The 27,345-nt window shown below is 39.5% G+C and overlaps 1 protein-coding gene across 1 annotated transcript in view; it reads left to right on the plus strand.

Moving 5' to 3' along the window:
• The window catches only part of LOC131434724 (protein Smaug), a 39,110-nt gene extending 16,628 nt beyond the window's left edge, over positions 1-22,482 (plus strand). Inside the window, exons 2-6 of the mRNA XM_058601778.1 lie at positions 182-1,427; positions 8,344-9,010; positions 9,088-10,303; positions 10,373-10,598; positions 19,824-22,482. Of these exons, the coding sequence (XP_058457761.1) occupies positions 556-1,427; positions 8,344-9,010; positions 9,088-10,303; positions 10,373-10,598; positions 19,824-20,661 (3,819 nt within the window). The 5' untranslated portion in view covers positions 182-555 and the 3' untranslated portion in view covers positions 20,662-22,482. The remainder of the gene's footprint in view (positions 1-181; positions 1,428-8,343; positions 9,011-9,087; positions 10,304-10,372; positions 10,599-19,823) is intronic.
• The last annotated feature ends 4,863 nt before the right edge of the window (positions 22,483-27,345 follow it).

Here is a 27,345-nt window from a genome sequence, read left to right on the forward strand (position 1 = left end):
GAATGAAGACTGATTGTTACAATCGACTACACGTGAATGATTCCAAAAGTTGGTGTCTGACACCTAAAAATATATCACTAAACCACTCATCTAAACTAATCGTACCGCATATAATTGATCGATATGTTTTTTTATTCGGATAGCTGACTGTGTTTTCTATCTTGTTTCTGTCTCTTTGCAGCTGGTTGGCTATCAAACGACAAGTAACAAACAATACAGAAAAATAAGAGAAAATAAAAAAACAAACGCCAAGACAAAACACAAATGCTGCTGAAGCAATGACAGAACGATTGCGACAATCGATACCCACTTAGAAAGAGAGAGCAGTACTATTAAGCGAACACTGACAAGAAAGCAAAAAAAAGCAAAGCTCTACGACACACCATCGCTGTTCTCCCCAGTCAAGTCCTTTCCCCCCTTTCACTCTCTTTCTTTCTCTCTTTCTCTTTTTCCCACTGTCCCCTGCTCTGTTGCTGCTGCTAATTTCAACACGGGCCACAAAACTCGAAGACAAAGAACTGGTGTGGTGGTGGCCACAGGACGGAACGGAACGAAATGAAATTTTCCGGTGGCAATCCGTTGTTATTTTGCGAGCAGGTAGGAACGGTGACGTCCTTTTTCGAACAGTGGAACGACTGTGAACGGACGGTGGTTCTCTATGCCCTACTGAAACGAGTCCCATTTGCCAACTTGAAGTTCCTGCAGCTATCGATCGATTATAACCTTGCCCAGAACTACAGCTCCCAGAGTAAGCTGCAACTGCTGGAAACGCACGCCAACAATGCAAACTTTTTGAACAAACTTGTCCAGCGATATCAGACCACCTGCTGCGGGATGGTAGGTGCTGGAGAGACGGGGCCAACAGCCAACATTAGTAGTAATAACAATAATAACAATATCAACAACAACAACAACAACAATAGTAACATTGCCAACAACAATTTGACCACATCCGATTCGGGTTACGATTCGGAAAAGAAAAATTCCACCTTTGATCTGTCCTCAATTTCTTCCTCATCCTGTTCGTCGACATCGGGAATGTCCTGCGGGTCGTCCACATCGCAAGCGACGACTACGACGTCGTCGGTATCGTCGTCGTCGTCGTCGTCGTCTTCGTCGTCATCGGCGGTAGTGGGTGGTGGTGGAGCTTCCGTCACGAACAAGACAGCGTCGTCGGATCTTGGAAAACCCCCCGCTCAGTCGCATGGTAAAAACAAACTAGCCGAAACCAAGAAGGACATCCTGAACGACATGCTGACGTATCTACCGCTGCTCAAGCCGGGCAACGACGACGTAAAGAGTGTGTACATGTCGCTGATTCCGGCCGCAGTCGAAGATGCCTGCCAGCAGGCGGTTCCCACCGAACTGGTGCAGCACATACTGTCCTATCTGCTAATTCATCCGGCAGTCAATAATGACGATAGAAGGTAAGAGGACACGGGTTGAATAAAAGACGCCGCTGGCGTCTTGGATCGAGATTAGGTCAGGTCATTAAATTAATTTCGGACTTGTTTCGGGGGGTTTCCTCCACATCTCATTCACTGACATTCAGCAGTCATTCCAACATGTACACAAGCCACTACCACCACCACCCCGTTATTTGTTTTCCCACACTTACATGTCATGACATTATGCTCTGCAAATCATTTGCTGGATGATACTCATTTACCGTTCGACTACATGCACATTTTCATCCGGTTATAGTGAAGCAGGCACTTACATTTATGGTTTACAAATTAGTCCAGTAGGGAAGTCTATCTAATAATTTATCATCTCATTGGGTTTAGTTCTTTTAGATAAGAAATTGGCTCTAGTAGCACGTTACCCCTTTGTTACCATTTTGAGGTAGATACAGCAAGGATTCATTTCAGGGAAAACATGTTTCATCAATAAAACAAACGTGTTCCAAAAAGAAATTCATTCACAATTATTAGCCTTGAAGTATGCAATTGAAGCTTATTTTGGGAGCTGAGGACAAAAGGAAGATTGATAGTATCTTATGATCTTTCTCCAAACATGACCAGCCTAAAGACCGTGTGGAATCAGGCTACAAAAAAAATAATATAGACAAGAGTAGATCCACTGGGCTCTTACTTCCATGTCGTAAAAGGCCACAATTGCAGGAGTTTGTCTTTTCGTACTTTAAGTTTTCAGATCTTTTTTCACTAAACTATCACTTGTTGTTCAAAACAACGTTTTCTTATTTATCCTTTCAAGCTTCTGGATAAAAATTCTGTCGTGTTATTTCATATTCCGGAGCACTATACTACCCATACTCGCATATCTGTCCCATATCGATTTTCGCCAATTTTGAGATAGCTTGAGGAATGAGATCTATCCTCATTACACTCTCAGAAATTTCAATAAAAGTTAAGGTTTGTTCAGTAAAATGTGAAGAAATATCGACTCCTGTCTGTCCCATATGCAAAGTACTCGCATCATTTGTTGCAATATTGGAATTGCAAAGGTGTATTACCGATATTTCATGTAATAATACCGTGATTTAGCATTAGGTAGAACAATAAATCAAAAAATTCGGAATTAAAATTCTGATCCTCTTTTTCTCGACATATCGATTTTCCATATGGGACTGATATGCAAGTATGGGCAGTATAGGTCGTGGTGAGCTCAATTCATACGCGTTTCTCGTCGCTTATTCTCATGGCGTGATTCATTAGCGGTGCTTTCATTGAAAGCGTTTCGCTGAGTTATTGTTTGTAGTTTTCTTTTTTTTATACACCTCTTTTACTAACTTAAATTAAATTATGAATTTTATTTTTGTAATGCATATTCTAAGCCGTTTAGTATAGCACATATATCTTCGTGTGATTTGTTCCGGAGATTTATGATTTGTATAGTGTAACATAAGTAGACCCTTCGAATGGTCAAGTCTGAGTTTGTTTTAGCACAGGCGTCTTGTTTTTCTTCGATATTTTAGTTGAAATGTTTTAATTGTCTGGGCATTTACTGTGATAGACAGGTATCAAGACAAGCTTGTCTTGGAAATGATAGGATGGGAGCAGCTACAAAACATAAAGTTTCACTGTGAGACAAACCAAGGATCACTAAACTAGAGCAGGTTTTTGGTCGTAAGAATCGGATCGGAAAATCATACAACAATAATAATGATATCAATCAAATAAACAAACTATCACCTTCTTTTATCATTATCATAGCACCTCTGTTTAAAACTAAACTCTCTCGGTAGCCGGCTGCCTACCGAATATCTTAGAATTACATAGAACACCGAGATCTGGTGCTAGCTCGAAAAAGAATTTCTTTTAATAAAGTCGACTGGGTTATTTCATGCTATTTTAATACATTCGGCTTCAACAAATCTTTTTCGAGTCCCAGAATCGGTATATCAATAAAACTACAAAGATCAGCCCCATGCGGTTGTTCCAGCCATTGATGTGGAACAAGGCAACCAAAATTTCTAATGATCTACAATCAAACAGTTCAATCAATCGTCACACGTTTAAATCCGCAATTGCACGAGAGTCTGCTTAGATTGATCTTGATTAGGAACCAACACCGAACATTGTTTGCTTCATAGCCGACGAAATTACACCAATATCCCAAATGTATGCAATTATATCTTTCTATCTTTCTCTTCGCCAAGCTTGTGTTCAAGTTTTGTATGCAAGCAGTTATTTTTTTAGCGTTAAGTTTATCTACCATTCTGCGATTTTGGTTGAAGTGATAAACTTTTTCTCATTATCAATCGAGTTCATCTTATATAAATACAAATTGATCTTAAGCACTCAAAATTTACCCTGGGTAGTTGTCAATTTCTCAGGCGAAACGACATAACATGGAATTTCATCCGAGCTGTCAGGCTAGATCAGAGCATACCAATTTAAGCTTCAAATCGTTTTATGGCACTTTTTGTCTTGCTGTCTAACAACAAACTACCTCTAGCCGGCTACGCGTAGGACTGAAACGTTAGCAATAATTTTGCTTCTGCTTCCAACAGCTTCGCTTTTGCATCCATTGACCAATCAGAGCGATGCTTTCCCTTTGATATATCGCTTACTCCTTCAAAACCGTCGTCTATGGCAGGGAAATCCGATATGCCGAAGATTTTTAGCAGACAAAATAGGACACTGCGCGCTACTAATCAAAATTTCATTCATTTATAATGGAAAATATGTGGCTTGATACATTCAAATCGAATCTTAGAAATATTTCCAATCAAATAATGAAATAATAATAATTGATACAAAATATACTGAGCTGTAAGTGTTTAAAACCTGACCACATTTCTACGTGTATTTTTCCTTGAGTTTCTGGTTTGCACCTCTATATATAAAATAAAGATGTGTTCCACATCAATAATAATAACAATAATACAGATTAATCTGTATATATGGCAACCCTGTTTCGCATGGCATATTTTAACACGACTCCATACTAGTATAAACATGTGTTCAACATCATCACTTTCGCTTTTTTATTGCCGTTCGTAGTTGAATGTGTTAGTGACGGTGCAAATTATTTTAACTTCCATCTTGATGAATCTTTTGGTAGGAAATATTGAAAGTTTAATTAACTCTTAATGATTATCGGTGGCACTTAAAAGTGCCTTGAATTGTCACAATCAACAAGATCTGCATTTAGCAACAGTTGCTCAGGAAATGGAAGGAAAGCGACAAAATTGAACTAGTTCTTTATGGTGATCTTTAGCACTGAAAAGTGCTTTGAATTGTCTAAAAAGTGCTTTGAATGGGCCTTGCTGGACTTTTTGTCTGCCTTTTCACTGGTTTTCGGTGCCATCGTGCTGACGGTGTTTTTTGCGTTCAGAGTAGCTGCTTTAATTCAAATGACGCTATTTCTCGCATGACATTTCGTTTTATACCTGCTACTGGCAGCGGTGTACGGACAGCCCCTTTGCCAAAATTCCTTTTCCTGTTCGCAGAACGGGAAACAGTGAGACGATATAAAAGAGAGAGTTAGTAGAGCGGCAGCCAGTAATACTGAATTGACTGTCTAGCTGTTAACAGCATCTCGTGGAATTTTTACGCAAAAACACGCACAGCCTTAGTTTGTTGAAATCGGTTTAGCCATTTTTGAGAAATATGAACGGAAAAAAATTGTTGAAAGGTGCACAGACATACATACACACACAGGCATTTTCCGATCTTATCGAGCTGATTCGAATGGTATATGGGACTCCGAGGTTTCGTTCGAAAGTCGGTTTTTTCCAACAATTCTACTACCTTTCTATAGTGAAATGCTTCTGTCGTGGATTGACACGACAAATGCTTTCCGAACATTTCAATTGCGTTGGTGACATTTGCCTTGATCTCATTTAACAACAAATTCGTTAGTATGGTGCGCGAGCAGTGCGAATTTTTACGATAAGCGAGCAGAATTTGGACGCATTATTTCTCATACTTTGTTGTCATTGTCATAACTGAATCAAACAGTAGCTATGATACTACACTCATACACATAGCTAAAATGAGAGGTGAGCAAATTTGTTTCAATGCTCGATGAAAAGAAAATGCGTTTGCTAGAAGTTGACCACTTTTTGAACGTTACACTATTTAGTAACAGTGATGGATGCTTTTTTCATCATAATTTGATTTGTTAGGATGTATAAAGTCTCCTTGAACTAGTTTAACCATTTATTAGTATTCAATAGAAATTAGACTGGACATCAGCACGATTCATACCAAAGCTTTGAAACCGAAAGCCAATTTGTCAATTTGTGAAAATGTTATGGATCCTGCTACTTATCATACCATCACTCCTGTACATTAAGTAGTTAGCAACATTGATTATTGAATAAAAAAGCGAAAAAAAACATATTTTGACATCAGTTTTCGATATATTGTAGAATAATTACATTTTTATGCATTTCACTGATTATATTGAAGAATTGATTATAGTTTCTGTGAAACGCTCGCACTTTGGACTTGACATTCTTTATTGAATTCTGCACAGTTACTTTTGTGACTTTCCTGGTGGCAGCTGTCCAGTTTTCTTTGAACTCCTGCATGTTTTGGGACACTGTACCTTCCTTCCGAAAGTGCCGCTTGACAATTGCCCAATACCTCTCAATTGGCCGAAGATCCGGGCAGTTTGGTGGGTTGATGTCCTTTTCCACGAATTGTACATTATTTTTTGACAACTACTGTAGAACGGAGTTGGCGTAGTGGTCTGAAGCCAAATCCAGCCACAAGAGAGGAGGAGCCTTATGCTTTCTGTACAGTGGCAGCATTCTCTTCTTCAAACATTCTTCCTCGTACACCTTGGCGTTAATTGTGCTGCCCAAACTTTTCCATCGCCGCCGTGATGTCAGCGTCGTTCAGGTCCTGGTACACCGATTTCGTATAATATTGCGGTCCGGGCAGCGCTCGAGATTCTTCCTTGGCGTAGGTTTCGTCGTCGATCAGGATGCATCCGTCTTTATTCAGTAGAATCCGGTTATACAGTTTTCGCGCTCTTGTTTTGGCCTGAACTCGCTGTACCAGGGACTTTTTCGGCACCTTCTGTTTCTTGTACGTTTTCAGGGAGTTCCGAACTTTGATCCGTTGAATCATCCCGATGCTGGTGTTGAACTGCTTGGCCAAATCCCGCGTCGACGCCGATGGGTTTTTCCTGATGTACTCAACCACTTTTAAGTCCCGGCCGGGCTGGCTGGGACCCGTTTTCCTACCGGATCGGGGAAAATCCTTCATGGAAAGGATCTTACCGAACTTCTCGATTATATGTTTGACACTGGTGTGGTGCACTTTCACCCGTTTTGCAATTTCGTTGCACGTGACACCAATTTCTGAGCACCAAGTGTGCAGAATTTTCTTTCGCGTTTCCGGATCAATTCGACTCATCATTGAAACGACAACCCGTACCGAAACCAATCGATTGCGCAGCTGTTATTGACATGTAAACCAACATGTCACCGCAAAACACGCTGCAAAAAATTAAGCCATTTCAGAGTGATAACTGTTTGAATGTTTCTAACTACTTATCGATACACTCCTTAGTTAGAATAAGCGGCAATAGTAAAATGATTCTATCGCAATTATCAACTGCCCGTATAGAATCGGATCACAAAACGAAAATAAGCGACAGTATGTTGCTTCAGAGAGAATCCCCAACAGCAGCGTGCTCACCCATGATGCTCAAAGAAATTCGCTTTCTCACTGGTGTCCATTCTATGTTATATGAACCATGACGATGTTTTGTTGCTGCGATGATATCCGTCTCTCTCTTCGATGGCACTGATTGAATCGTGTGAAGAGTTGGTAGAGAGCGTTCTTTGATACGATAAATGCCATCATGCCGTTTATAATTTTCCCACCGAACTGAGATTTCCACTTTCACTTTCGGAAGGAGCGAAGAAAGCTTTGTGCAAAATGGTTTGAAGTTGCAAGCATAGATTGTTGTTTTTTTTTCGAGTGGCAAGCGTCCGTTTTCGGCAAGCGTTTTATACATCAAAATGCCTGGAAAGTATTTGAATCCTCAATTAGCGGACCTATTACAATGATCCTTTTTGGACATGGGATATCTGTTTAAAGTTTGAATTGAAAAATTTTTAAAAAAAACTAAACAGGGGTGATTTGAGCCTATTCCAAAAACCGGGAATTTTTATCTCAAAAAACCGGGATAACCGGGAAATTGAAATCGGCAATTCACTTGCCACCCTGAAACATAGACATTTTCCGATCTCGTCGAGCTGGTTTGAATGATTTTTAACATCATGGGACTCCGAGGTTTCGTTCGAAAGTCGGTCTTTTCCAGCAATTCTACTACCTGTTTATAGTGAAATGCAAAAAAGCTCCGCTTCTGTCGTTGATTGACACGACAAATGTTTTCCGAACATTTTAATTGCGTTGATGAAATTTGCTTCCATCACATTTAACAACAAATTCGTTAGTAAGGTGCGTGAGCAGTGCGAATTTTTACGATAAACGAGCAGAATTTGGGCGCATTACTTCTCATATTTCGATGCAATTGTCACAATTGAATCAAACAGTAGCTATGATGCTTCACTCATACACATAGCTAAAATAAGAGGTGAGCAAATTCGTTTCAATGCTCGATGAAAAGAAAATGCGTTTACTTGAAGTTGACCAATTTTTGATCGTTATATTCAGTTTGATTAGCTGCACATTACAACACTACTCCTGTACATCATTTTGAAGGAAACCACCTATAATTCATTACATTTAATCACAATTGTTCGTCCGAAGCTAGCTTCGAAACGTCCCCTTGTCTGGTAATTTCAGTTAAATCGAACGCAGAAACTTTTTGTCCAATCGATTCAACTTAACTTACCGTATATGTTATTTCATCAGACCCAACCACTCATCTGTCCCGTTCTGCCTCTTTCAGATCTCTCAGCTATTGGCTGCGCCATCTGGAGGAACACATTGCTTCCTCGTACATCCCGACAACGCTTACCTCATCAACGGTAGCAGCAACGACGGCCAACAGCGTGAGTAACGTCTCCAACAAGCTGGGTCCTAGTGGTAATCCCAGTTACTTCATCCTGCCACCAACGGCCGCCAACTCAACGGCCATCAGCAAGCAGCAACAGACACTTGGTGGTGGATCGAATCATCCGACCCCGAAATCCGCCAGTCAACATTCACTACAGTTCCTCGCAGCTGGCTCGTGGAACCATTTTTCCCATCCACATCAGCAGCAGCAACAATCACAAAAACAACCGCAACCACATCATCAACAAAAGAGCCACAGTGGCAGCAGCAATCAACTGTCAACTACTTCACTTAGCATTTCCAACACGTCGCTGCTGTCCAAATCGCAGCAGAACCTAAACCAGACGAGTAGCAGCAGTTCCAGCTCTAGTTCCTGTCTCGATAGCACTGCCTCGCAACTTCTGAAAACGACCAACATGTTGGTTAGTCTCGATTGGACACCGGAAGTTCCTGGCTCGGAGGACGGAGTGGACGGTGGAAACGTTAGTAGTTGTGTCGGTGGTGGCGGCGGCGTCGTCGTCGGCAGTATGGAAAATATTTCCATGAAAGAATTTGTTCCAGTAAGTCGTATTTGTTTCCGTGGGTATTGAAGGAAAAACCATCCACTAATAATCTTTCATTTTTTTGGTGGTCGTAGGTCTCATTCAATTATCACACACCGTCAGGAGGTAGCAAACCGATGGACAACAGTGCCAGCAGCACTAGCAGCAATAGCAACAACAGTAGCAAGCAGCACCATCACCTGATCGGTACTTCTAGTCAAGCCCAGGGAGGGTATCTGGGGGGCAGCAGTGTCAGCAGTACTACGACGAATGGCAGCAGCCTTAATCTGAACGGTAGTGGCAATTTGAGCCACCCGATGGTTTTAACGGATCTGGACTCGAGTGACGATAATCACCTGAGCTTCAGCAAAAATGGGACGGAGATTTTCGACTACGATTGTGATTACGATAACGAGGAAGAATTCAATTACTTAGCTCGAGCGGCGGCTGTGGCGGCTGCGACCGGGGCAGCACCAGTTTCCATTGGTGGCAACAGTTCCAATTCCGGGGTGCTCACCGCGGCTGGTTCCGCGGTAACGTCCGGGACGGGAACGGCAGGTGGAGGTCCCAGCAGCAGCAGCAGTGGCAGCGTTAGCAACAAAAATCGTGTTTCCTTCGATGCTAACATTAGCGATTATCTGCGAGTTCCTCCGATTGCGGTGGGAGATTTCGATCTGGACGGAAGTGGTCTGCTGAAAACTCGTCGATCCAACAGTTTGACAACCACAGTCAGTAGCGCATGTGGACTGTCCGTCGGTGAACTTAATCAACAGAAACAGAACAACGAATGCCTGTCGGCGGAAAACTTGAGCAATTTGCAGCTTCTACAGAACAAACCACGAAGTTTTTCGCTTACGATGGAAAGTCCTCGCTCGTCGTTAACTTCCAGCGGATCGGAAACCCGATTGGATGATTTCAAGCAACATCAGATGATAAAAATGTACGGACAGCCAAACATCGGAATGTCCAGCATTGCGCACTGGTTGAAAAGCTTGCGGCTACATAAGTATGTGTGGTTATTTTCGAACTTAACATATGAGCAAATGATGGACATGAATGAGGAATACTTGGCGAGTCTTGGTGTCACGAAAGGAGCCCGCCACAAACTGGTGATTTGCATTCAGAAGTTGAAGGAACGCTACGGAACTCTGGTAAGAATGGAGAAAGAACTGCTGGCTACCGGAGGAGCCAAGGGGCAGCTCAGTGCCGTGTTTGATGAAATGACGAACATCGTGCTGACACCGATGAGACCGGCTGGACTCGATCCGAAGGAGGATATTGCCGGGCAGTTTATGAAACTGCTGGATTTGAGTGAGTTCTTTTGTTTTTGTCCGTCAGCGCGGAATGTGTTGTTTCATTAGCGTTGTTCCATCATTTCAGTCGCATCGGTTCTGTTGGTAAGGCCTGCCTGTGGACCGCAGGAGGAGGAATACCTGAACATCTACATCTGGGTGTTGGAACGGGCCTTGCACAATGACGCATTTGCACCGCACATGATGCAAATCAAAGAGTACAAGTACAAGGCAAACAAGATCAAGATGCAGTTCACTCCGAAGGCACACTACGTGAAGAATGCCAATCTGAATGGGAGCATCAACAAACCGAGGTAGGTAATCGTATGGTTTTATTGTGTTACGGTAGTTTTTCGGCCTTGGAAAAGGGTGATTTTCAAGACCTTTTTGTTGCAAGTTATCGCCTGAACTTGTTGTTTTACATGTTTGCCGATTTCTTTACCCCTGCTGGCACCGACGATGCAATTCGGTGTTTGACATGATACAGACAAGATATGATATTTTTCACATTTCTTCTGAACAACCCTCTCAAAAATGGTGCAAAACCGATATAGGACTGATATGCGAGTAGGACAGGAAATGATGAAATTCAATTATCCATAAAAAAGTTATATAAATCCAATTATTCATAAGAAAGTTATATGCAGCTGGGCAACGCCTTCACACACAAAGCGAAAGCGGTTAAAAACTTGGTTTCTGAGCTTGAATTGGGGAATTTTTGTCTCACCCGCCATACTCCCCCGGATTGGCCCCTTTCGATTATCATTAGTTTTCATCGATGTCTCACGCATTTGCTAAACAGAACTTGTTTAGTCATGCGGAAAATTACTTCATGATTGGATCGTCTCAAAAGTGATCAGCCTTTAATAGGCAACTACTTTTGATAAAGTTAATTTAACTGATTACTTACAATTAACATGTATTTCCATATAAAAATCTCACATTATTGACGGCCACACCTGATCTATTTGTGCTACTTGCAATAAATTTTTTTCATTGTAAATTCTCGCATATGTTTCCAGTTTTCAAAAAAGAAAATCGAGGAAAACTTCAAAAAATAACGGTGAATGACCAAGTTATTTACCGCTTCTAGTTGGCTTGAAATCATCACAAGTAATATTCTTCAGCTTGCTCTACGAAATAATATTGGTGTGGATATACATGGAAACTTGTGGAAACTCCCTGTCCATGTTTGAGCAGCCCGGATAGTGGCACTAGCGGTTCCCAACTGGCAAAAAATAACACGTCGATCTACCTATCCCAGTGGTAAAACTCGATTAAACTGTTAAGTCGTGTGGCACTCGCGAAACTATTTTAAACAAAAACTGATCCATTGGTCCATCTTTTCTACGTCGCAAAAGACCAAATAATAAACGAAGTATGATTTATCGTCATTGAGACGACTGAATGGCTGCAGGCAGCTAATAAAAGTAATTTTCATTGACTTCAAATAGAAGAAAATCACGGAAAATAAATTTCACTCTCAGCTCCGCTAGGAATTTATGAGAACGCGGTCCATGCCCAGTCAACGACATAAGCGGAACAGTAGTTTCAAAGTTGTGTTTGTTTCTTTTATTTACCCTTTCAGTCATTCTCGGTTTTCGGTGAAAATCCTATACTGTGCAGTATCGTTATTCAATCGAAGCTTCGAGAATCGGTAATGGAAGAAAACGATACACAATGATTTTTACCTGTTGGTGCTCGTATCTACTATAGTAGTTTTAGTTTCCAAAGAGTTTCTGGTGAGTAATTACTTTGATTTTTCGTATTTCAGACATTGTTGATAGCCAAACTTCACAGATTTGCATGATATCGAAGAAAGAATGAGAATTGAAATTGGACTCAATTTCCATGGAAATGAAATTTTGGTTTTGTCCTGTCGTAGGGAAACGATTGACGTTGGTATTGAGACTCTCTTTTGTTGTCGTGAGAGACGAAAATGCTTCCCCCTTTTTTTGTTTTGAAAGCTATCAATTACGAATGAGACAACGAAAAAAAAGAAAATTAGGCTGTTGGATTGTGTTCTTTTATTAAAAAATACGTGACAATTTTAAGCTCTGGCTGTAGGAGTTTCAATTTCAATGGGCTTGGTCCTTGTTGAGTTAAGCTAACGATTATCACATTAGATGTTTCGACTCACGGCAATTCATAAGCCGAAGTCGTATTTGACATCTACTAGTTTTTGTACAATAAGTGCTGGAGTTCGAGTGTAAATTACTCTGATCGATAATGGTTAGAGTATCAAATTTCTTCTGCCAGTAGAATCGTATCGCAACTTCGGCTGCTCGGCCATCCATGGAAGTTGACCATCAACATCAACTTCCCTTTCTGAACAGCCTAAATAGTCGTGTAGTGTCGGTAGCGGTTTCCTAACTGGCTAAGAATAACTCCCAAGTTAAGGTGTATTTCCGTGCCGATGACTGAATGGCTGCAGGAGATTAAATAATGCAGTCGTGAATGGAATATCTTGGGCTTTGCCCTTACTGTGTTTAGTAAAGCTCTGACACAGTGGATTTTTCCATTCTGCGCTTCTCATGGGTTTTAAATGCCCCATAAAACCTTTCATGGCTCACTATAGGCGAATATAAAGCCAATATGTTTGGTTTCATCTAGTTGCTGTACGATAAGTGCTGGAAATCGAGTGTACATTACTCTAATTTTTAATGATTAGAGTAACACAAATCAATCTCCAGCATAATCGTATAGCAAATATGTATATATCCAGACTTCTGCAAAAAGGTAAAGCTCGTTACCTTAAACAAGAACGGTAAGACTAATTCACGTGAAATGCCTCGAGCATGCATACTTGCAAATAGTGCTCTCGATGTTTATCTCATATCGGAGCTCACAACTCGGGATATTTGTGCTGTCACAGTTGGTATGACTATTGATGGCATAGACAGGAAATATGTCTGTTGTTCGACATATTTACCGCATAACCAACCTTCGCCGAACGATGACTTCAAGAGGGTTGTAACATACTGCTGCAAAAGTGATTTACCGCTTATAATCGGCAGTGACATCAATGCTCACCATATCGTTTGGGGCAGCACAGACATAAACTCGATAGGCTCTGATATGATGGAATTTGTGAGCAATACAAACCTGCACATAGTCCAACTTTTGCTAGATCTGGAAGAGAGGAGGTTTTGGACGTAACTCTCTGCTCTGATAGAATTGCGCATGAGTTGGTGAATTGACTCGTCTCCGATGAGCTGATCTGATCCGAAGTACATCTTTTTTGATTATTCAAACGTTAAATTTGATATTGTCACATATCGTAATCCGAAATCTACAAACTGGGACCTCTATGAAGAGAGCTTGGCGACTAGGTTCTACGGGTACCAACCAACAATTAAAACCCCAATTGATTTGGAAAATGTGTTCGAAGAGCCAAACTCACTCATAGTTGCAACATATGAAGAGGCTTGTCCACTTCGAATTGTGCGAGCGACTAGAGGAACTCTTCAGTGGAATGCTGTACTTGCTAGACTAAGGAAACTATGCAGAAGAGCTTGGAACCACCGACGCAGAGATGGGTCGGAGGCATTCGTGTCGGCTCGAAGGTCTTACAAAAATACTCTTCGATCGTCTGAGCGCAGTGGTTAGAAAAGCCTCTGCACAAATGTCTCTAGTCTCAACGAGGCTAGCAGATTAAATAAGCAACTTTCGAAATCGAAGGACTTTCAAGTCGGTTTCTTAAGAACTTCAGATGGTGAACACTTGTTTGATGAAGGTGATGTACTTCACTATCTTTTTAACACTCACTTTCCAAGATGTATGGATCCATCACCGACAGCTGTTCCTGAGACCTTTTCGGGTAGTTACGATTCTTGGGCCCTTGCTCGAAGCGTTGTGACGATTGAATCGGTCAAATGGGCAGTTGAGAGTTTTGTTTCAGGCCTATAAGTCTTAGCTCATTGTGTACAATATTGAAAAAGCTTTCCCACAAAAGCAATCTTGTTTGTGATTTTTTCTAAATATTGAAGGTGCCTTTGATAACGTGTCTTTCAATTCAATTCTGGAAGCAGCCCGTGGTCATGGCATACCTACAAGTATCAAAATTTGGATACACGCAATGCTTAGCAATCGACTTCTTTGTTCATCGCTTTGGCAAGCAGAGAATAGAAAGCTAAGTGTCTCTGGGTGTCCTCAAGGTGGTTTACTATCCCCATTTTTATGGAACCTAGTTGCTGATGGTTTGTTAAGGAAACTTAATAACCTTGGATTTCCGACTTACGGTTTTTCCGACGGTTGTTATCATATGTTAAGGTATAAGCATTAACTCTCGCTTTGGTTTAATGCAACAAGCACTACGACAGGTTGAGCAATGTAGTTAGGTTGGATTATCTGTAATTCCAGGTAAAAAATCAATCAAAAGTTGTTGTAGTTGATCAAGTTAAATGCGTCGGGGTTATTCTTGATTCAAAACTGAAATGGACTGCTCACATTGACTTTAGGGTTAAGAGTATGGCTTTTGGCCAACGCAGATGAGCTTTTCGAAAATCATGGGGACTCAAACTCAGATACATTCATTGGATCTACGCAACTATCGTTGGACCAATTTAAGCATACGGATGTCTTGTAAGGTGGTAGAAAAGAGAAGTTGCGACAGTTCAGTCAAAGCTAAATCATTTCCAAAAGATGGTCCTAGTGGCGATGACAGGAGCATTCACAATTTCTACTGCTGCTCTAGAGGCGCTACTGTGCATTAAACCACTACATGTGTTCCTAAAACAAGAAGCATTATCTTGTGCATACCGTCTTAAGGTTACAGGGCTTTGGAACAGTAACCCATTAGATTATGCTACCAGCCACACTCGCTTGTGGTCTCAAATGGTTACGTGGGGTGAGTATTTACTCGCTCCTAGTGACCTAACTCTCACATGCAGTTTTCCTTTCAAAACATTCAATGTGAGCTATCCTCCTCGTGAGGAATGGTTGACTGGTTATTTGGAACGACAACTTGATGAACACATAGTTTGTTACACGGGCGGCTCTCAGTTGAATGGTCGTGCTGGTGCTGGTGTCTATTGTCGTGAAATGACGCTAGATCAGTCTCATTCACTTAGTACATACTGTACTGTGTTCCAAGCAGAAATATACGCTAATCTGTGCTAAACGAATTTATTTTTTTGATCCGACAGTCAGGCAGCTTTAAAAGCACTCAGTTCGAATGATTCACGGTCGAATGTAGTGATCGCATGTCGAACTCAAATTGAAGACCTTAGCATCTCAAATGCTGTTTACTTCTTATGGGTACCCGGTCATTCTGGTATTACTGGAAATGAATGGACTGATGAGTTGGTTAGAGCTGGTGCAACGAATGATTTCATTGGTCCTGAACCAGCTTTACCACTTTCAACTAGTTGGATAACATGCCAGCAACTGGCGCAGCTTGCAAACTTGCGCTCAGACAAAGCATTTTTACCAGATTTGAATATAAAAATGTCAAAGTGTCTACTGCATTTCTCCAAGCATCATTGCAGTATTCTGGTCAGAGCTCTGACTGGACATTGCAAACTCAATTATCACATGGCTACTATTAAGCGTGCTGAGTATATTCGTGTGATTTGTGTAAATGCGATTACGGTACTTCATATCATCTGATATGTAACTGTCCCGCATTGACGCAACTACGCATCCGGGTTTTTGGTTCTCCATATATGGTTGAATCTGTATATGGAGAGCTAAAATTGAAAAATATATTTTATCGTTCCTCACCGAATGTAGTAAGAAGCTATAGTCAAAGGGGTCAATCGTTTTACCTGGAGTGAATAAACGCTTCCTGTTTCTACCCTAAAAGATTTTATCAAATTATTCGGCATCCTATATGGAGTACCGAACTTACTTACTTGTGCTCATACATATTCCGAATCGTTCTGCATTATTTCGGGAGTGCCGAAGGGTATCGTTTTTGTCATATCTCTAAATTCTTTTGATGCTTGAAGGTTTTATTAAATGTGCATTTGGAACCTGCAGATCCTTCAGCATCCTTTCGGGGGTGCAGAATGATCCGTTTCTTGTTTGCTTTCATGCTTTCCTTCTTTTTTCTTAGATATGTAAAAAAAACGGTACACAAAAATCATTCGCCCGTTTTAAAAATTAGTCTTCAGTCGGATTGGTCTCCATTCGTACAAAAAAAAAATGGTTTGTCATATTGAAGACCTGTGTCTGATGACTTGCTAAACATTTCTGGAATTTTTCTAAACTGTTGAACGGAAAGGTTATATACTTTTTTACACGGATTTTCGAAGTTACGCGGTTTTGTTACGTGTATTTTCAAAGTTATCCGATTTTTTGTTTTTTCTTAGAAATGTATGAAACGTCGACATCTGGTGTTATCCCGAAATTTCTTTTAAGTCAACTCTCTGACACTTGGAAAATTTTCGATTTTTTTCAAAAAAACATTATTTTTAGATTACACCAGATCTCGACGTTTCATGCATTTCCAAGACATAAGTCCCAAAATCGATTTTTTTTCAAAACATGTTTCATGCATGATTCTAGACATTTGGCATTCAAAAAAAATTTTCGGACTTTTTAATTGTATCATAAATTTAAAAACATCAATCGTAAAAGTGAGTGGATTGAATATTTATAAGGTGTAATCGATCTATTTCGTGATTTAAAGCTTGCTTCATTTAGAATTGGAACAAACTTTTTCTCATATTGTGGCGCTCCTGGTGGACGGATTTGTAAGTTCTTGGCGCCCACGTGTCGGGAATTTTGTCAGCTTCACGTATGATTTTTGACATTCCGCAAATCGACTGTACTTTGTAAACAATCAACATGGAAACCGAAAAAAGGGAAAAATTGTGCCCAGTTATTTGGAAAATCAATTGTGGTCTGCATCTAGGCTAGCTAAACAGCTGAAATTGCCCAGAAATACCGTATGGCGCGTTATCAAACGGTATAAGGAAACATTGACGACGATTCGGAAGCCTTTGGAGTGGAACTGTTGACCGGAAACTGCGTGGTAAGATTTTGAAGACGATTAAGAGGAATCCTAATCTGTCGGACCGTGATTTGGCCAGAAAATTCGGTGCTGCCCATAGTGCCGTGAGGAGAACTCGACTCCGGGAAGGAATCAAGTCGTATCGAGTTAGCAAACAGCCAAATCGTACCATAAAACAGAATAGTGTGGTCAAAATTTGTACTCGGAAACTATATGACCAGGTGCTGACCAAGTTCGACGGGTGTCTTCTGATGTACGATGAAACCTATGTCAAGGCTGACTTCGGGCAAATCCCAGGTCAAACATTTTACTTGGCAACGGCTCGGGGGGATGTTCCAGCCAAATTTAAATTTGTTTTTGCCGACAAATTTGCAAGAAAATTTATGATTTGGCAGGGCATTTGCAGCTGTGGCAAAAAACGAAAGTTTTCGTTACAAATAAAACAATGACATCGGAACTATACCAAAAAGAGTGTCTCCAAAAACGAATTGTGCCGTTCATTCGATCCCACGACCATCCCATAATGTTTTGGTCAGATTTGGCAAGCTGTCAGTACAGCAAAGTCGTTCAAGAATGGTATGCAGAGAAAGGGGTCCAGTTTGTTCCGAAAAATCCACCCAACTGCCCCCAGTTCCGTTCTATTGAGAAATACTGGGCAATCATGAAGAGGAGACTCAAGGCAACGGGAAAGGTTGTCAAAGACATCAATCAGATGACGACCTGGTGGAATAAGACAGCTAAAACGGTGGACGAAGAAGGTGTGCGCCGCCTAATGAGCCGTGTTACAGGAAAAATTCGAGAACTCCTTCGAAACCGTGACGAATAATTTTATCCGTATTTTTTTCTTAAAAGTGCGAAGAAAACGCTACATTTGTATAAAAAATATCTTGAATTCAATAATAAATTACTGAAATACAGGCAATTGTCTTTGTTCCAATCCTATCTGAAGCAAGCTTTAATCGTTTTTTTTTTGTGATTTCCAAAATGTCTACCGATTTTGATTACTGACACCCCATTTTTTTGGGCAAATCTCGGAAAATTGTCAGGGACATGCAGAGATGCCAAATCTACAAATTTGTCTGTAAATTATCAAATTTCGTAGTTAACCTGCAAACCTCTTTTCGTTTTACAGACTTTTGAAACTTCGATTGTTTGCCGAAAAAACAGAAAATTCGCGCGATCTTTTTGTTTTTGCTGACTAAACTTATTATTTAGCTTGCATCTCTGGTGATATGCAACACGTGGACAAATTGGCAGCTTCAATACATCCGTCATATAACTAAAAACTTTGGTTCTCTGGTTCTGTTCGCAATGACGACTCCAAACAAATCATCAAAGTCAAGGAAAATTAACTTCAATGCACTGAATAATGCCATTAAACGTTGCTAGGTGGATAAGAAGCCAATGAATTCTATTGCAGTAACGTATTCAATGTCGCGAAGCTGGAGGAAGACCGGCCAAATAAACGCCACCATCCTGATCATGAATGACTTCTGTCTAAAACGCATCCGAAAAGAATAAATTCCGTTTTTTTTTTGAATAATTGCAGTCTTTACTTGTATTTTTCCATTTTTAGCAAAATTTCTTGGGGTTCCGGTAACCGAACACCTATTTCGAAATGGCCAAAATTTATCACTTTACTAAATTGATAATAAAGTTTTTACAATAAAATAAATCACCTTAGTTTCTCAATCATTTGTTAGCTAGGGACTTTAGCTTTCCATTGGTGTACATATGTCCGCATAATGTGCACTTAGTCAGAAGTTATAAGCTTAAAATAAAAGGGTGCCGGTAACCGAACACTCTCCCCTACGTATACGCCGCGTAAGAAAAGACCTCAGTGCACTTCACACCAATTCTCAACTACTAAAAGATTACATGGAATTGAGCTGCTCTTACGTGGATCTTTCTTCCGTCTTTGATATGATATCCGGCGAACAACCATATTTAGGTTGAAGCCGGGCCCAATTGAACGATAATAATAATGATATGATTAACCATAACATCACGATTGCTAAATTCAGCAGACTTGCATTTCCACAAGGAAGTCATCTAGGGTCATTTTTATTTTTACTGTACTCCTACGATGTCAACTTGTCTCTGGAGGGTTCTCATCTAGCGTTTTCTGATGATGTCATGGTCTTTTTCCGACGACAATTGTTAATCTTCGTTGAGAGGTGTTAAGTGAACTGCAGGACCGAAAACGTCCAAGAGGAAATAAAAATCCATTAAATTTGAATATTTTCTGTAAGATATAATAGACGGACCAATTAGCGCTGAAGATTCTCGGTGAACAACTGAGGTACATCGTTGCTAGACCTTTTCGTAGTTTAGGATTCGTTAGGCACATAACAATCCTCATCAGCTACCGAGTTGTGAAGCTATGAGCGGGTTACTAATCGGTCTAGACATACTACGAGTGCCATGAGAAGCGCCACGTGCTTTGACAACAGCAGTTGTTTTGGTCAACAGAATTAACAAATTTATTCTGTCACGTATGCAAATTTCCTGATTATTAATTTTAAATCACTAATAAAGTTTACGAGTCTAGAAGTAACCGTTTCTTTTTTCTATTCTCTAGGTGGACCGCCACGAACAAACACAAACCGAACAACCCCAGTGATCTGCAGAAGCCGTCACATCGCAAGAGTTCGTTGCAATATTTCACTTCTCCGATGCAACAGCAAACGTCATCGTCTCAACAACAACAACAACAGCAAAACTCTTCCTCATCCCACAGCCACCTTCAAGCAATTCCACACCAGTACCCGTACGGTCACGGTCACAATGCGAACGCGGGAACCGGTCACAACAACAACTACAACAAAAGTTCATCGTATCCGAATTTCGCTTCCAATCTATCGAGCACTGGTGGTGGTGGTGGTGGTAGCGGCGGCGGCAGCGGTGGTTCCACTGGTGGCAGCACCGGCAGTAGCAACATCAAACATCATTCCCTGCCGGGTTCAAACCAAATTCAGGGTCAACAACATCAACCACAACCGTCGCAGCAGCAACAACAACCGCAGCAGCAGGTTCAACTTCCACAACAAACGCATGTTCCTCATGGCAACTTCATGTACCATCGACACTCGTTGAACAATATTTCCGCTCATCAGCATCAGCAGCAGTTCATGCAGCAGCTTCAGCAAACCCAACAACAACCCCAGCAGTCGTCCGCTTTACTGCCGACGATTTATTTAACTACAACAATGGGTGGTGGTCCTCCGACCGGTGGTGGCAAAGCCAAATCCAACCCGTCGACCGAAACCGTAGGGACGAATGAAATCACGCAGCAGAAATCCTCCTGCCCTAGCACAACGGATCTGCTCGGTAGCAAGAGCCAAAACAACAGCATCGGTGATATCAACAGTCGGTTGGAGTTTCTCTGTCTGCAAATGACCGAACAAGCAATCAACTAAAAAATCGAACCGGTTGATGCATGAATAGTGTGGTAGTAGCAATTGTTAGAACGTTATTTAGTTTAGCGGAATCGCTCGCCTTCGTTGGTCTCGCTGGCAGTTGCCAGAGTTTGAAAGAAGAAAACAAAATTAATTGAAAAAAAAGATAATACAATTCACTCCAGGTGAGGGAAACGATTGAACCATGATGATAGTCAGCTAGCGCGATGGGCTGCTGTAGGGTGGGAAGGCCGAACATCGACGACAGAACCGTTTTTTCAATTCTTAACGCTCTTAAAATTATTAGGCTTTAAAAAGACGAAAGCAGACACATGAAAAACTATTTCGAATAACTATATCTTATATCCTATTGAGCACTCTCAGAACATGTTTGGAAAGCAAAACTGTGTTTAAACCAATTTCCTAGAGGCAACTTTGATAGTTTATTTTTTGTTTGTTTTAGAACTTTGACTCTAGCTAGACAAGCGGCAGAAAACAACTTGAAATAGAAGCGATTGAATGAAGACAAGAAAAACAAAATGATAGTGAAAGCAAAACAGAAAAAAAATCTTCAGTGAAAGCGGGTATTTGAAAGTGGTAGTATTTTTGTTATTACATATTGTTTTATATTTTAGCGTTTTTTCTTTCTAACAAAATTTCAAGAAATTTTACTATTTATACACAAGAAGCAGACATAAATCCCTTTTTTTCACTTCATTGAATGAAATAAAAGCGAAGGAAATGTCCCCTTGACATGACACACAAACATATGCTTGAACCGCTAGAGTGCGAAAACCTCGGAACCTCTAAATCGAAGAGCCAGACGCAGTCAAAATGAAAACAAAAAAAAAAAAAAAGAATGGAAAACTACTTCGACAGCAAAACGAAACGGAAATGTGATTGTGATTTTGTTCTTCAAGGAGTATCATGTACTATTATTATTTGTGATTGTGAGATCAAAACACCCGCCACAGAACGGAATCAATTATTTATTCGAGCGATTGTCTGCTGAAAACAAAAAAAGAAAACAGAGGAAACAATTCGCACCTGTACTAATCTTATATAGCTCTTATTGGTGTGTCACTTTAATTGTTACAAAAAAGAAAAGAAGGAGAAAAAAAACAAAGCGGAACCATTTTTAGGGCAGTAATAGAGCCGTTGCAAAGAAATATATTTTCTTAGTTGATTATTTATTGTCTCGTGAGCTCTGTATGTTGTGCAAATAAAACGAAACAAACACGTCTTACGATTTGTTTTTGAGCAAAATAAAAAAAAATACCAATGGATCGAGCCATTTCTGCAAACTGAGCCCCCGAATAAAAGTTTAAACAGAAAAACCTTACTACACAAGCGAGAAGATATGTTCAATTGTTTAATTGTAGATCAATCAAGCAGAAACATATTCTTCAGCAAAGTATAGATGACGAAGAAGAAGAAAACGTGAAAAATTTAACCGGCGTTGTTATATATTTAATAAAAAAAAAGTAAACTATATTCTGTTCCGTCTAATTTCCTTGACGCTTTCCGCGCTGAGCTAGATTGCATATTCTACATACAGTTGTAAGTACTCCTAGTTCGCTAGCAAATCTCGATCTCCGTAGAGTTCGTGAATTACAACGGCGAAATTGTAGCGTTCGTAGTGTAGTGTTTACGCGGAATTGTGTATTTGCTTACAAACAACAAACCACAACAACAACAACAACTAACTACACTAGGGCGACAGAATAAGGCATGCTAAACAGGCGTGGAAAATCAACCAGTTTTATGTAGTGCAGTTTTTATTATGAGAAATGGAATAAAACAAATCTAGTAACGGAAAATATTTATTTTTAAACTGATTAACTCTGGTGGTTGTTTGCATGTTGTCCGAAATTCCAGGAATTCGTCTCCTTGATCATGATGAACGTCGGGTCAATCAGTGAAGATTACATCGTAGTTCGTTAATTGTAGGTCGAGTACTGAGCGGAAAAGTAGTATTTTTTATTCACATGAAAAAGAACCTTAGTTTACGCAAGCAGCTGCTGTGAAATACATTGGGAAGTCGAAGCAGTTCGTAAACGAGTGTGTTTTAATCGCTAATGAAGGTCGGTTCATAGCAATCGCGGGAGTGCAAATAACAAATATCAAAATCTCATATCGCTCATAAATGTTACAGTAGAATTATTCAAAGTACTTTTCTTTAACATTAGTTATTCCGCATTTCGACCGAATGTGAAAATTTTCATTCTGCATTGCGAACGAGTGATCGAAGTACAGAATGGGAAATATCACATTCGATCAAAGTATTCCAATTCGATCGAAATGCAGAATTGGTGTGATAATCAGAAAGTTTGTTTGGGCAAGGAAAATTTTTGAGTTCGATTGCTGCTTACCCAACTAATTTAAAGTTCTGCTAAAAGAAACTAATTTGGCTTAAGCAGCTCACAATGTTCGTGAAAATTAATTATCCATACTTGAAATTTCGCAACTTCAATGCAGCAATAAAGGAACTTGTTCTGTACTTTCAAGTTGCCAAAAGTTTCACGCGTACTTTCAAGCAGCGAAACTGTTGACGTGAAACTTGTTCTGTACTTCCCAGCTGTCAAAAATAATCACGTGTTTCCTTAGGCAACGAAAAGGTGAATTTGTTATGTAGTACTCTGATGTTCCCGGAAATTCCGTGTACTTTTAAACAGCAAGAGAGTGGATGTTTTCAGTAAATGTGGAACTTTTGGTCCCTTGTGTCGACGACTCTTGAAATTTGAAATTTCAAGCTCTCATCATCCACTATTCCCAGAATCGTAAACAGGATCCGGAAATAATTAAATAATCACCCTTACTCTGGTTAACTACATATCGATTTTTCTATCGTATCTCATTTGTATTCCTAATAACGCTAACAAAGCTAGGATTCGATCGAACCTCGAACCATATTCGATCTAAAAATCAATACGTCATTATTCAGAATAAGGGTGAATATCTTGTCACCATGATACTTTTTTATTCACTGATAGTTTGTGAAAATCTCTAGGAAAACGATTTGCGTGCCGTTTTTAGTTTAGTTCATTTTCGGACCACAACTTCCGATACTTTCGGAACCGGGAACTGGAGACCGGTATAGCCAAAGTCTGTTCGTTTAACCGCCAACTAATATAACCTATAAGTTGGAACAGTTTAGAGCCAAATTTTCACGCTTTTTATATCGTCGCTTTCAATTACAAGGGAAAATACAGTGGAAATGTGTTGATATGTTGAAATGAGTGACGATCCCGAAATGCAATGTAGTTATGGGAAGATAACACAGATTTAGAAAAAAATCATTTGGTATCCTTGCTTCATATTTCATTTAGTAGCAGTTCTGCTTCGGTCGATATAGGAAGCAGTGATGCTAACCCTACGGATTTATCCGTAGATCTACGGATTTCTGCCTTTTCTACGGATCTACGGATGAGCCTCTTGAAATCTAAGGATTTTCCATTATTTCTCCAGATACTCACACTTGTAGTCAGTTATAACAGTAATCGAAAACGAAATGTTTCATCTTGGTGTTGATAAATGACTTACTGACCGTTATCCGGAAAAAACACTTAAAATATTATTACGTCATCTTCATAACTATTGTTGGCCTGTCCAGTTATATAAGTAATCTATTCGCCACCGATCACTCATTTCTGGAAGCCTGTCTTTATGACTCAGAGCCCCATTTTACGTGCTGGGTTAAATAAACGACATTAAAAAAATGTTATGAAAATATATATGAGTACACCTTAAACCAAATCTACGGATTTCACCTCAGGTGAAAGTGGCATCACCGATAGGAAGGTTTCGCGTCATGCATGGAATAAAGACGGGTGGGTAATGTCACAGACATAGGACGTGAATACGAATATAACTGACATGCTTCTTTAACTTTTCACAGTAATTGCACAGACTAACAGACTAGCATCACAAAGATGCCAGGTAAAAATTTCAAATATCTGCAGACAGGGTTTGTAAATCTGAAAAAAAAAATCTGCAGTCAGCAATTTCTCTATAAAGCTGTCCTTACACGAGACAATATTATTGTCAATACAAGGAGTATTGACAATACTTTTGATCGTGTAATGGAAACTTCATTGGATTGACGAAAATATTGTCAAAAAATCAAAACTGCTGATCAATCCGACAATACTTTCTCTCCAGAGAGAAACTGTTAAATATGTGCAAAGGCCTCTTCTCTCAATATTGTAATATTTATTTGCAATATTTGAAGCTCCAAACGCTTGATTTTCTCAAAAAATGCGGACTCAAGTTACCAAGTCAAGGGCTGCCACGTGTAAGGGCTGCTTAAAGTATGACACGCAAAACTGACTTGGCGAGCAAAAAAAAAAAAAGGTCGCGGAAATTTCAAAAGTCTGTAAATATAGACGAAAGTCTGCGAGAATTTCAAATGTCTGCAAAAGTCTGCACAACAAAAAATGTCTGCAGCACTATACCCCAAATCTGCAGATTTACAGACAAATCTGCAGACCTGGCATCCTGGCATCCCTGCAAGCAGCTGATCGGTGTTGACAAACGAGGGGAAACCAACTAGTAAAAAACTTTTACATAATACAAGGGGTGTACCGATAGTAAATAGTTCGCGCATTACAATATAGGTGGTAATGTGGTAACTGTTAGTGTTAGTTGAAAGATTGTGTGAATTTTTCAATTTTTATTATTTTATTTCCAGAATCTTAACCACAGACTAACAGACAGGACACTCAAATTAGATTCTTCAATCATTTTAACGGTCATTTCGAATATTCCTTTATTTGGGACAGTGCGCACATGTGTCATGATGGCGCCACGTTACCCTATCAAAAACATCCTGTCTGTCATCTAGACTGTGTTTTTTTTTCATTTACCAACAGAGTGGCCATTCATACAGAATTACCTGTAATGTATTGATTTGTATACGTCCATGCGAATTTCATGCAGGATACAGATTTAATACATATTGCCAAAACTATTTACATAATTGTGCCTACTTCTCATCCTCCAACGCAAGACAAAATCGAACCCGTTTTGGTACATTATTTACTTGCTTCTGGTCTGCCGCCACTTAATTTCGGGTGAAAACTACCAACACAATAAAAAATAGTCTAGATGAACAACGTTGAGTCAAATAAATGGTTACCTTCCAACATCGCGAAAAAGTTAAATATATTATCAACGTAATCCAATAATTTATTGTGACGATTCATTTTCAAATATTTTGATGAAATTAGGCATCCCTGCAAGCAGCTGATCGGTGTTGACAAACGAGGGGAAACCAACTAGTAAAAAAACTTTTACATAACACAAGGGGTGTACAGATAGTAAATAGTTCGCGCAGTACAATATAGGTGGAGCTAGTGCATCACGAAAAATTATTTTTTATAAAAATTTACTCATACTGTCATGTCTGTTAGTCTGTGTCTTAACGGTGCATCTATACTAAAGTTTGACTTATTGACGAAAAATATATTCTACCAAACAAATAATGCTGAATAAATTAATATCAAACAACAGAACAAACAATGGTATAGATGTTTTTTTTGTGTAGATTTACGTACTCAGTAAAGGAAAATTTCGGATAGTTCTTTGGCAATATTTTAGTAGTTCTAAAAAGAACCAAGAAATTTATCCGATGTTTACAACTGTTGAGTACTTTTTATCACCATCTATTTATCCACACTAGAACCTGAATTCTGAGCATTCATGCAAAGATAAACTCTCTCTCTCTACAATGTCCCATACGATTCATTGAACAATATCAGATCAGTAATCGTGAACCAGTGAACTTAGTAATAGTGAAATTTTGTTGACCTTTTGTTAACAAGCGTCGATAAACATTCGAAAATGACGGTGAAATACCATAGCAACAATACAAGTTTGGAAGGAAGTAAGCCCATGTAACCATATCACACAAAATATGTTGTTACTTACATTCACTTTAAAGCTTCGTAAGTTAAGATAATAACAAATTAATTTTATTCTTAGTAATAATTTAATTGATTTATTTAAGAACCCTACTCGATATTCAACTAAATCAAAGATAAACTCAAGATAGAGTGGTCTGCGATTTCTCATGTATCATTTAAATAAGACCCCTCGATGAGTTCGGTTCACTGTCAGTTTCAGTCTTTTGAAAACAGAACAACGAGCATTTACACGCTCTTTGAACATAACTCATGGTTTAAGTTGCGTTTACTCAAATTCATAAACTGGAACAATATGTCAAAATTTGAGTATGGATTTGAGTAAAATTTACTAAGGCCATGAGTTCTCTCGCATTTATTCATACATTAGAGTAAGCGTTGAGTTTTCAAACATTTGAGTGAAACGAATCCTTTAAGCGGTTCAGTGCGTTTTCTTTATCGGAATATTCTTATCGAATTTAAGACTGCAAGAATACGTCGTTTTTCATTACCATTTCTAGATCCGGTTTTTGAAATCATGAATCATCAATCATAGATGTGTTCAATAGTAATTTTTTGGTTTCAATTATGCTAAGTGAGAGATCCTACATAAGGATATCAAAATCGTTCAATTTTGACTCCAATGCGGTCAAATTGAACGGTTTTCAAACACTCTTTTGCCCTTCCTATTTGAAAGAAAGAAGAATGATTTTAATTAGGGAATCCTTTTATATAAACAATAACGAAAAAGAATTTATTTATTTTGATTGCAAAAATTGAGTTAAATTCACTTAAATTGTGAAAA

This window comes from Malaya genurostris, chromosome 3, assembly GCF_030247185.1.
Source record: "Malaya genurostris strain Urasoe2022 chromosome 3, Malgen_1.1, whole genome shotgun sequence".
Taxonomy (NCBI): Eukaryota; Metazoa; Arthropoda; class Insecta; order Diptera; family Culicidae; genus Malaya; species Malaya genurostris.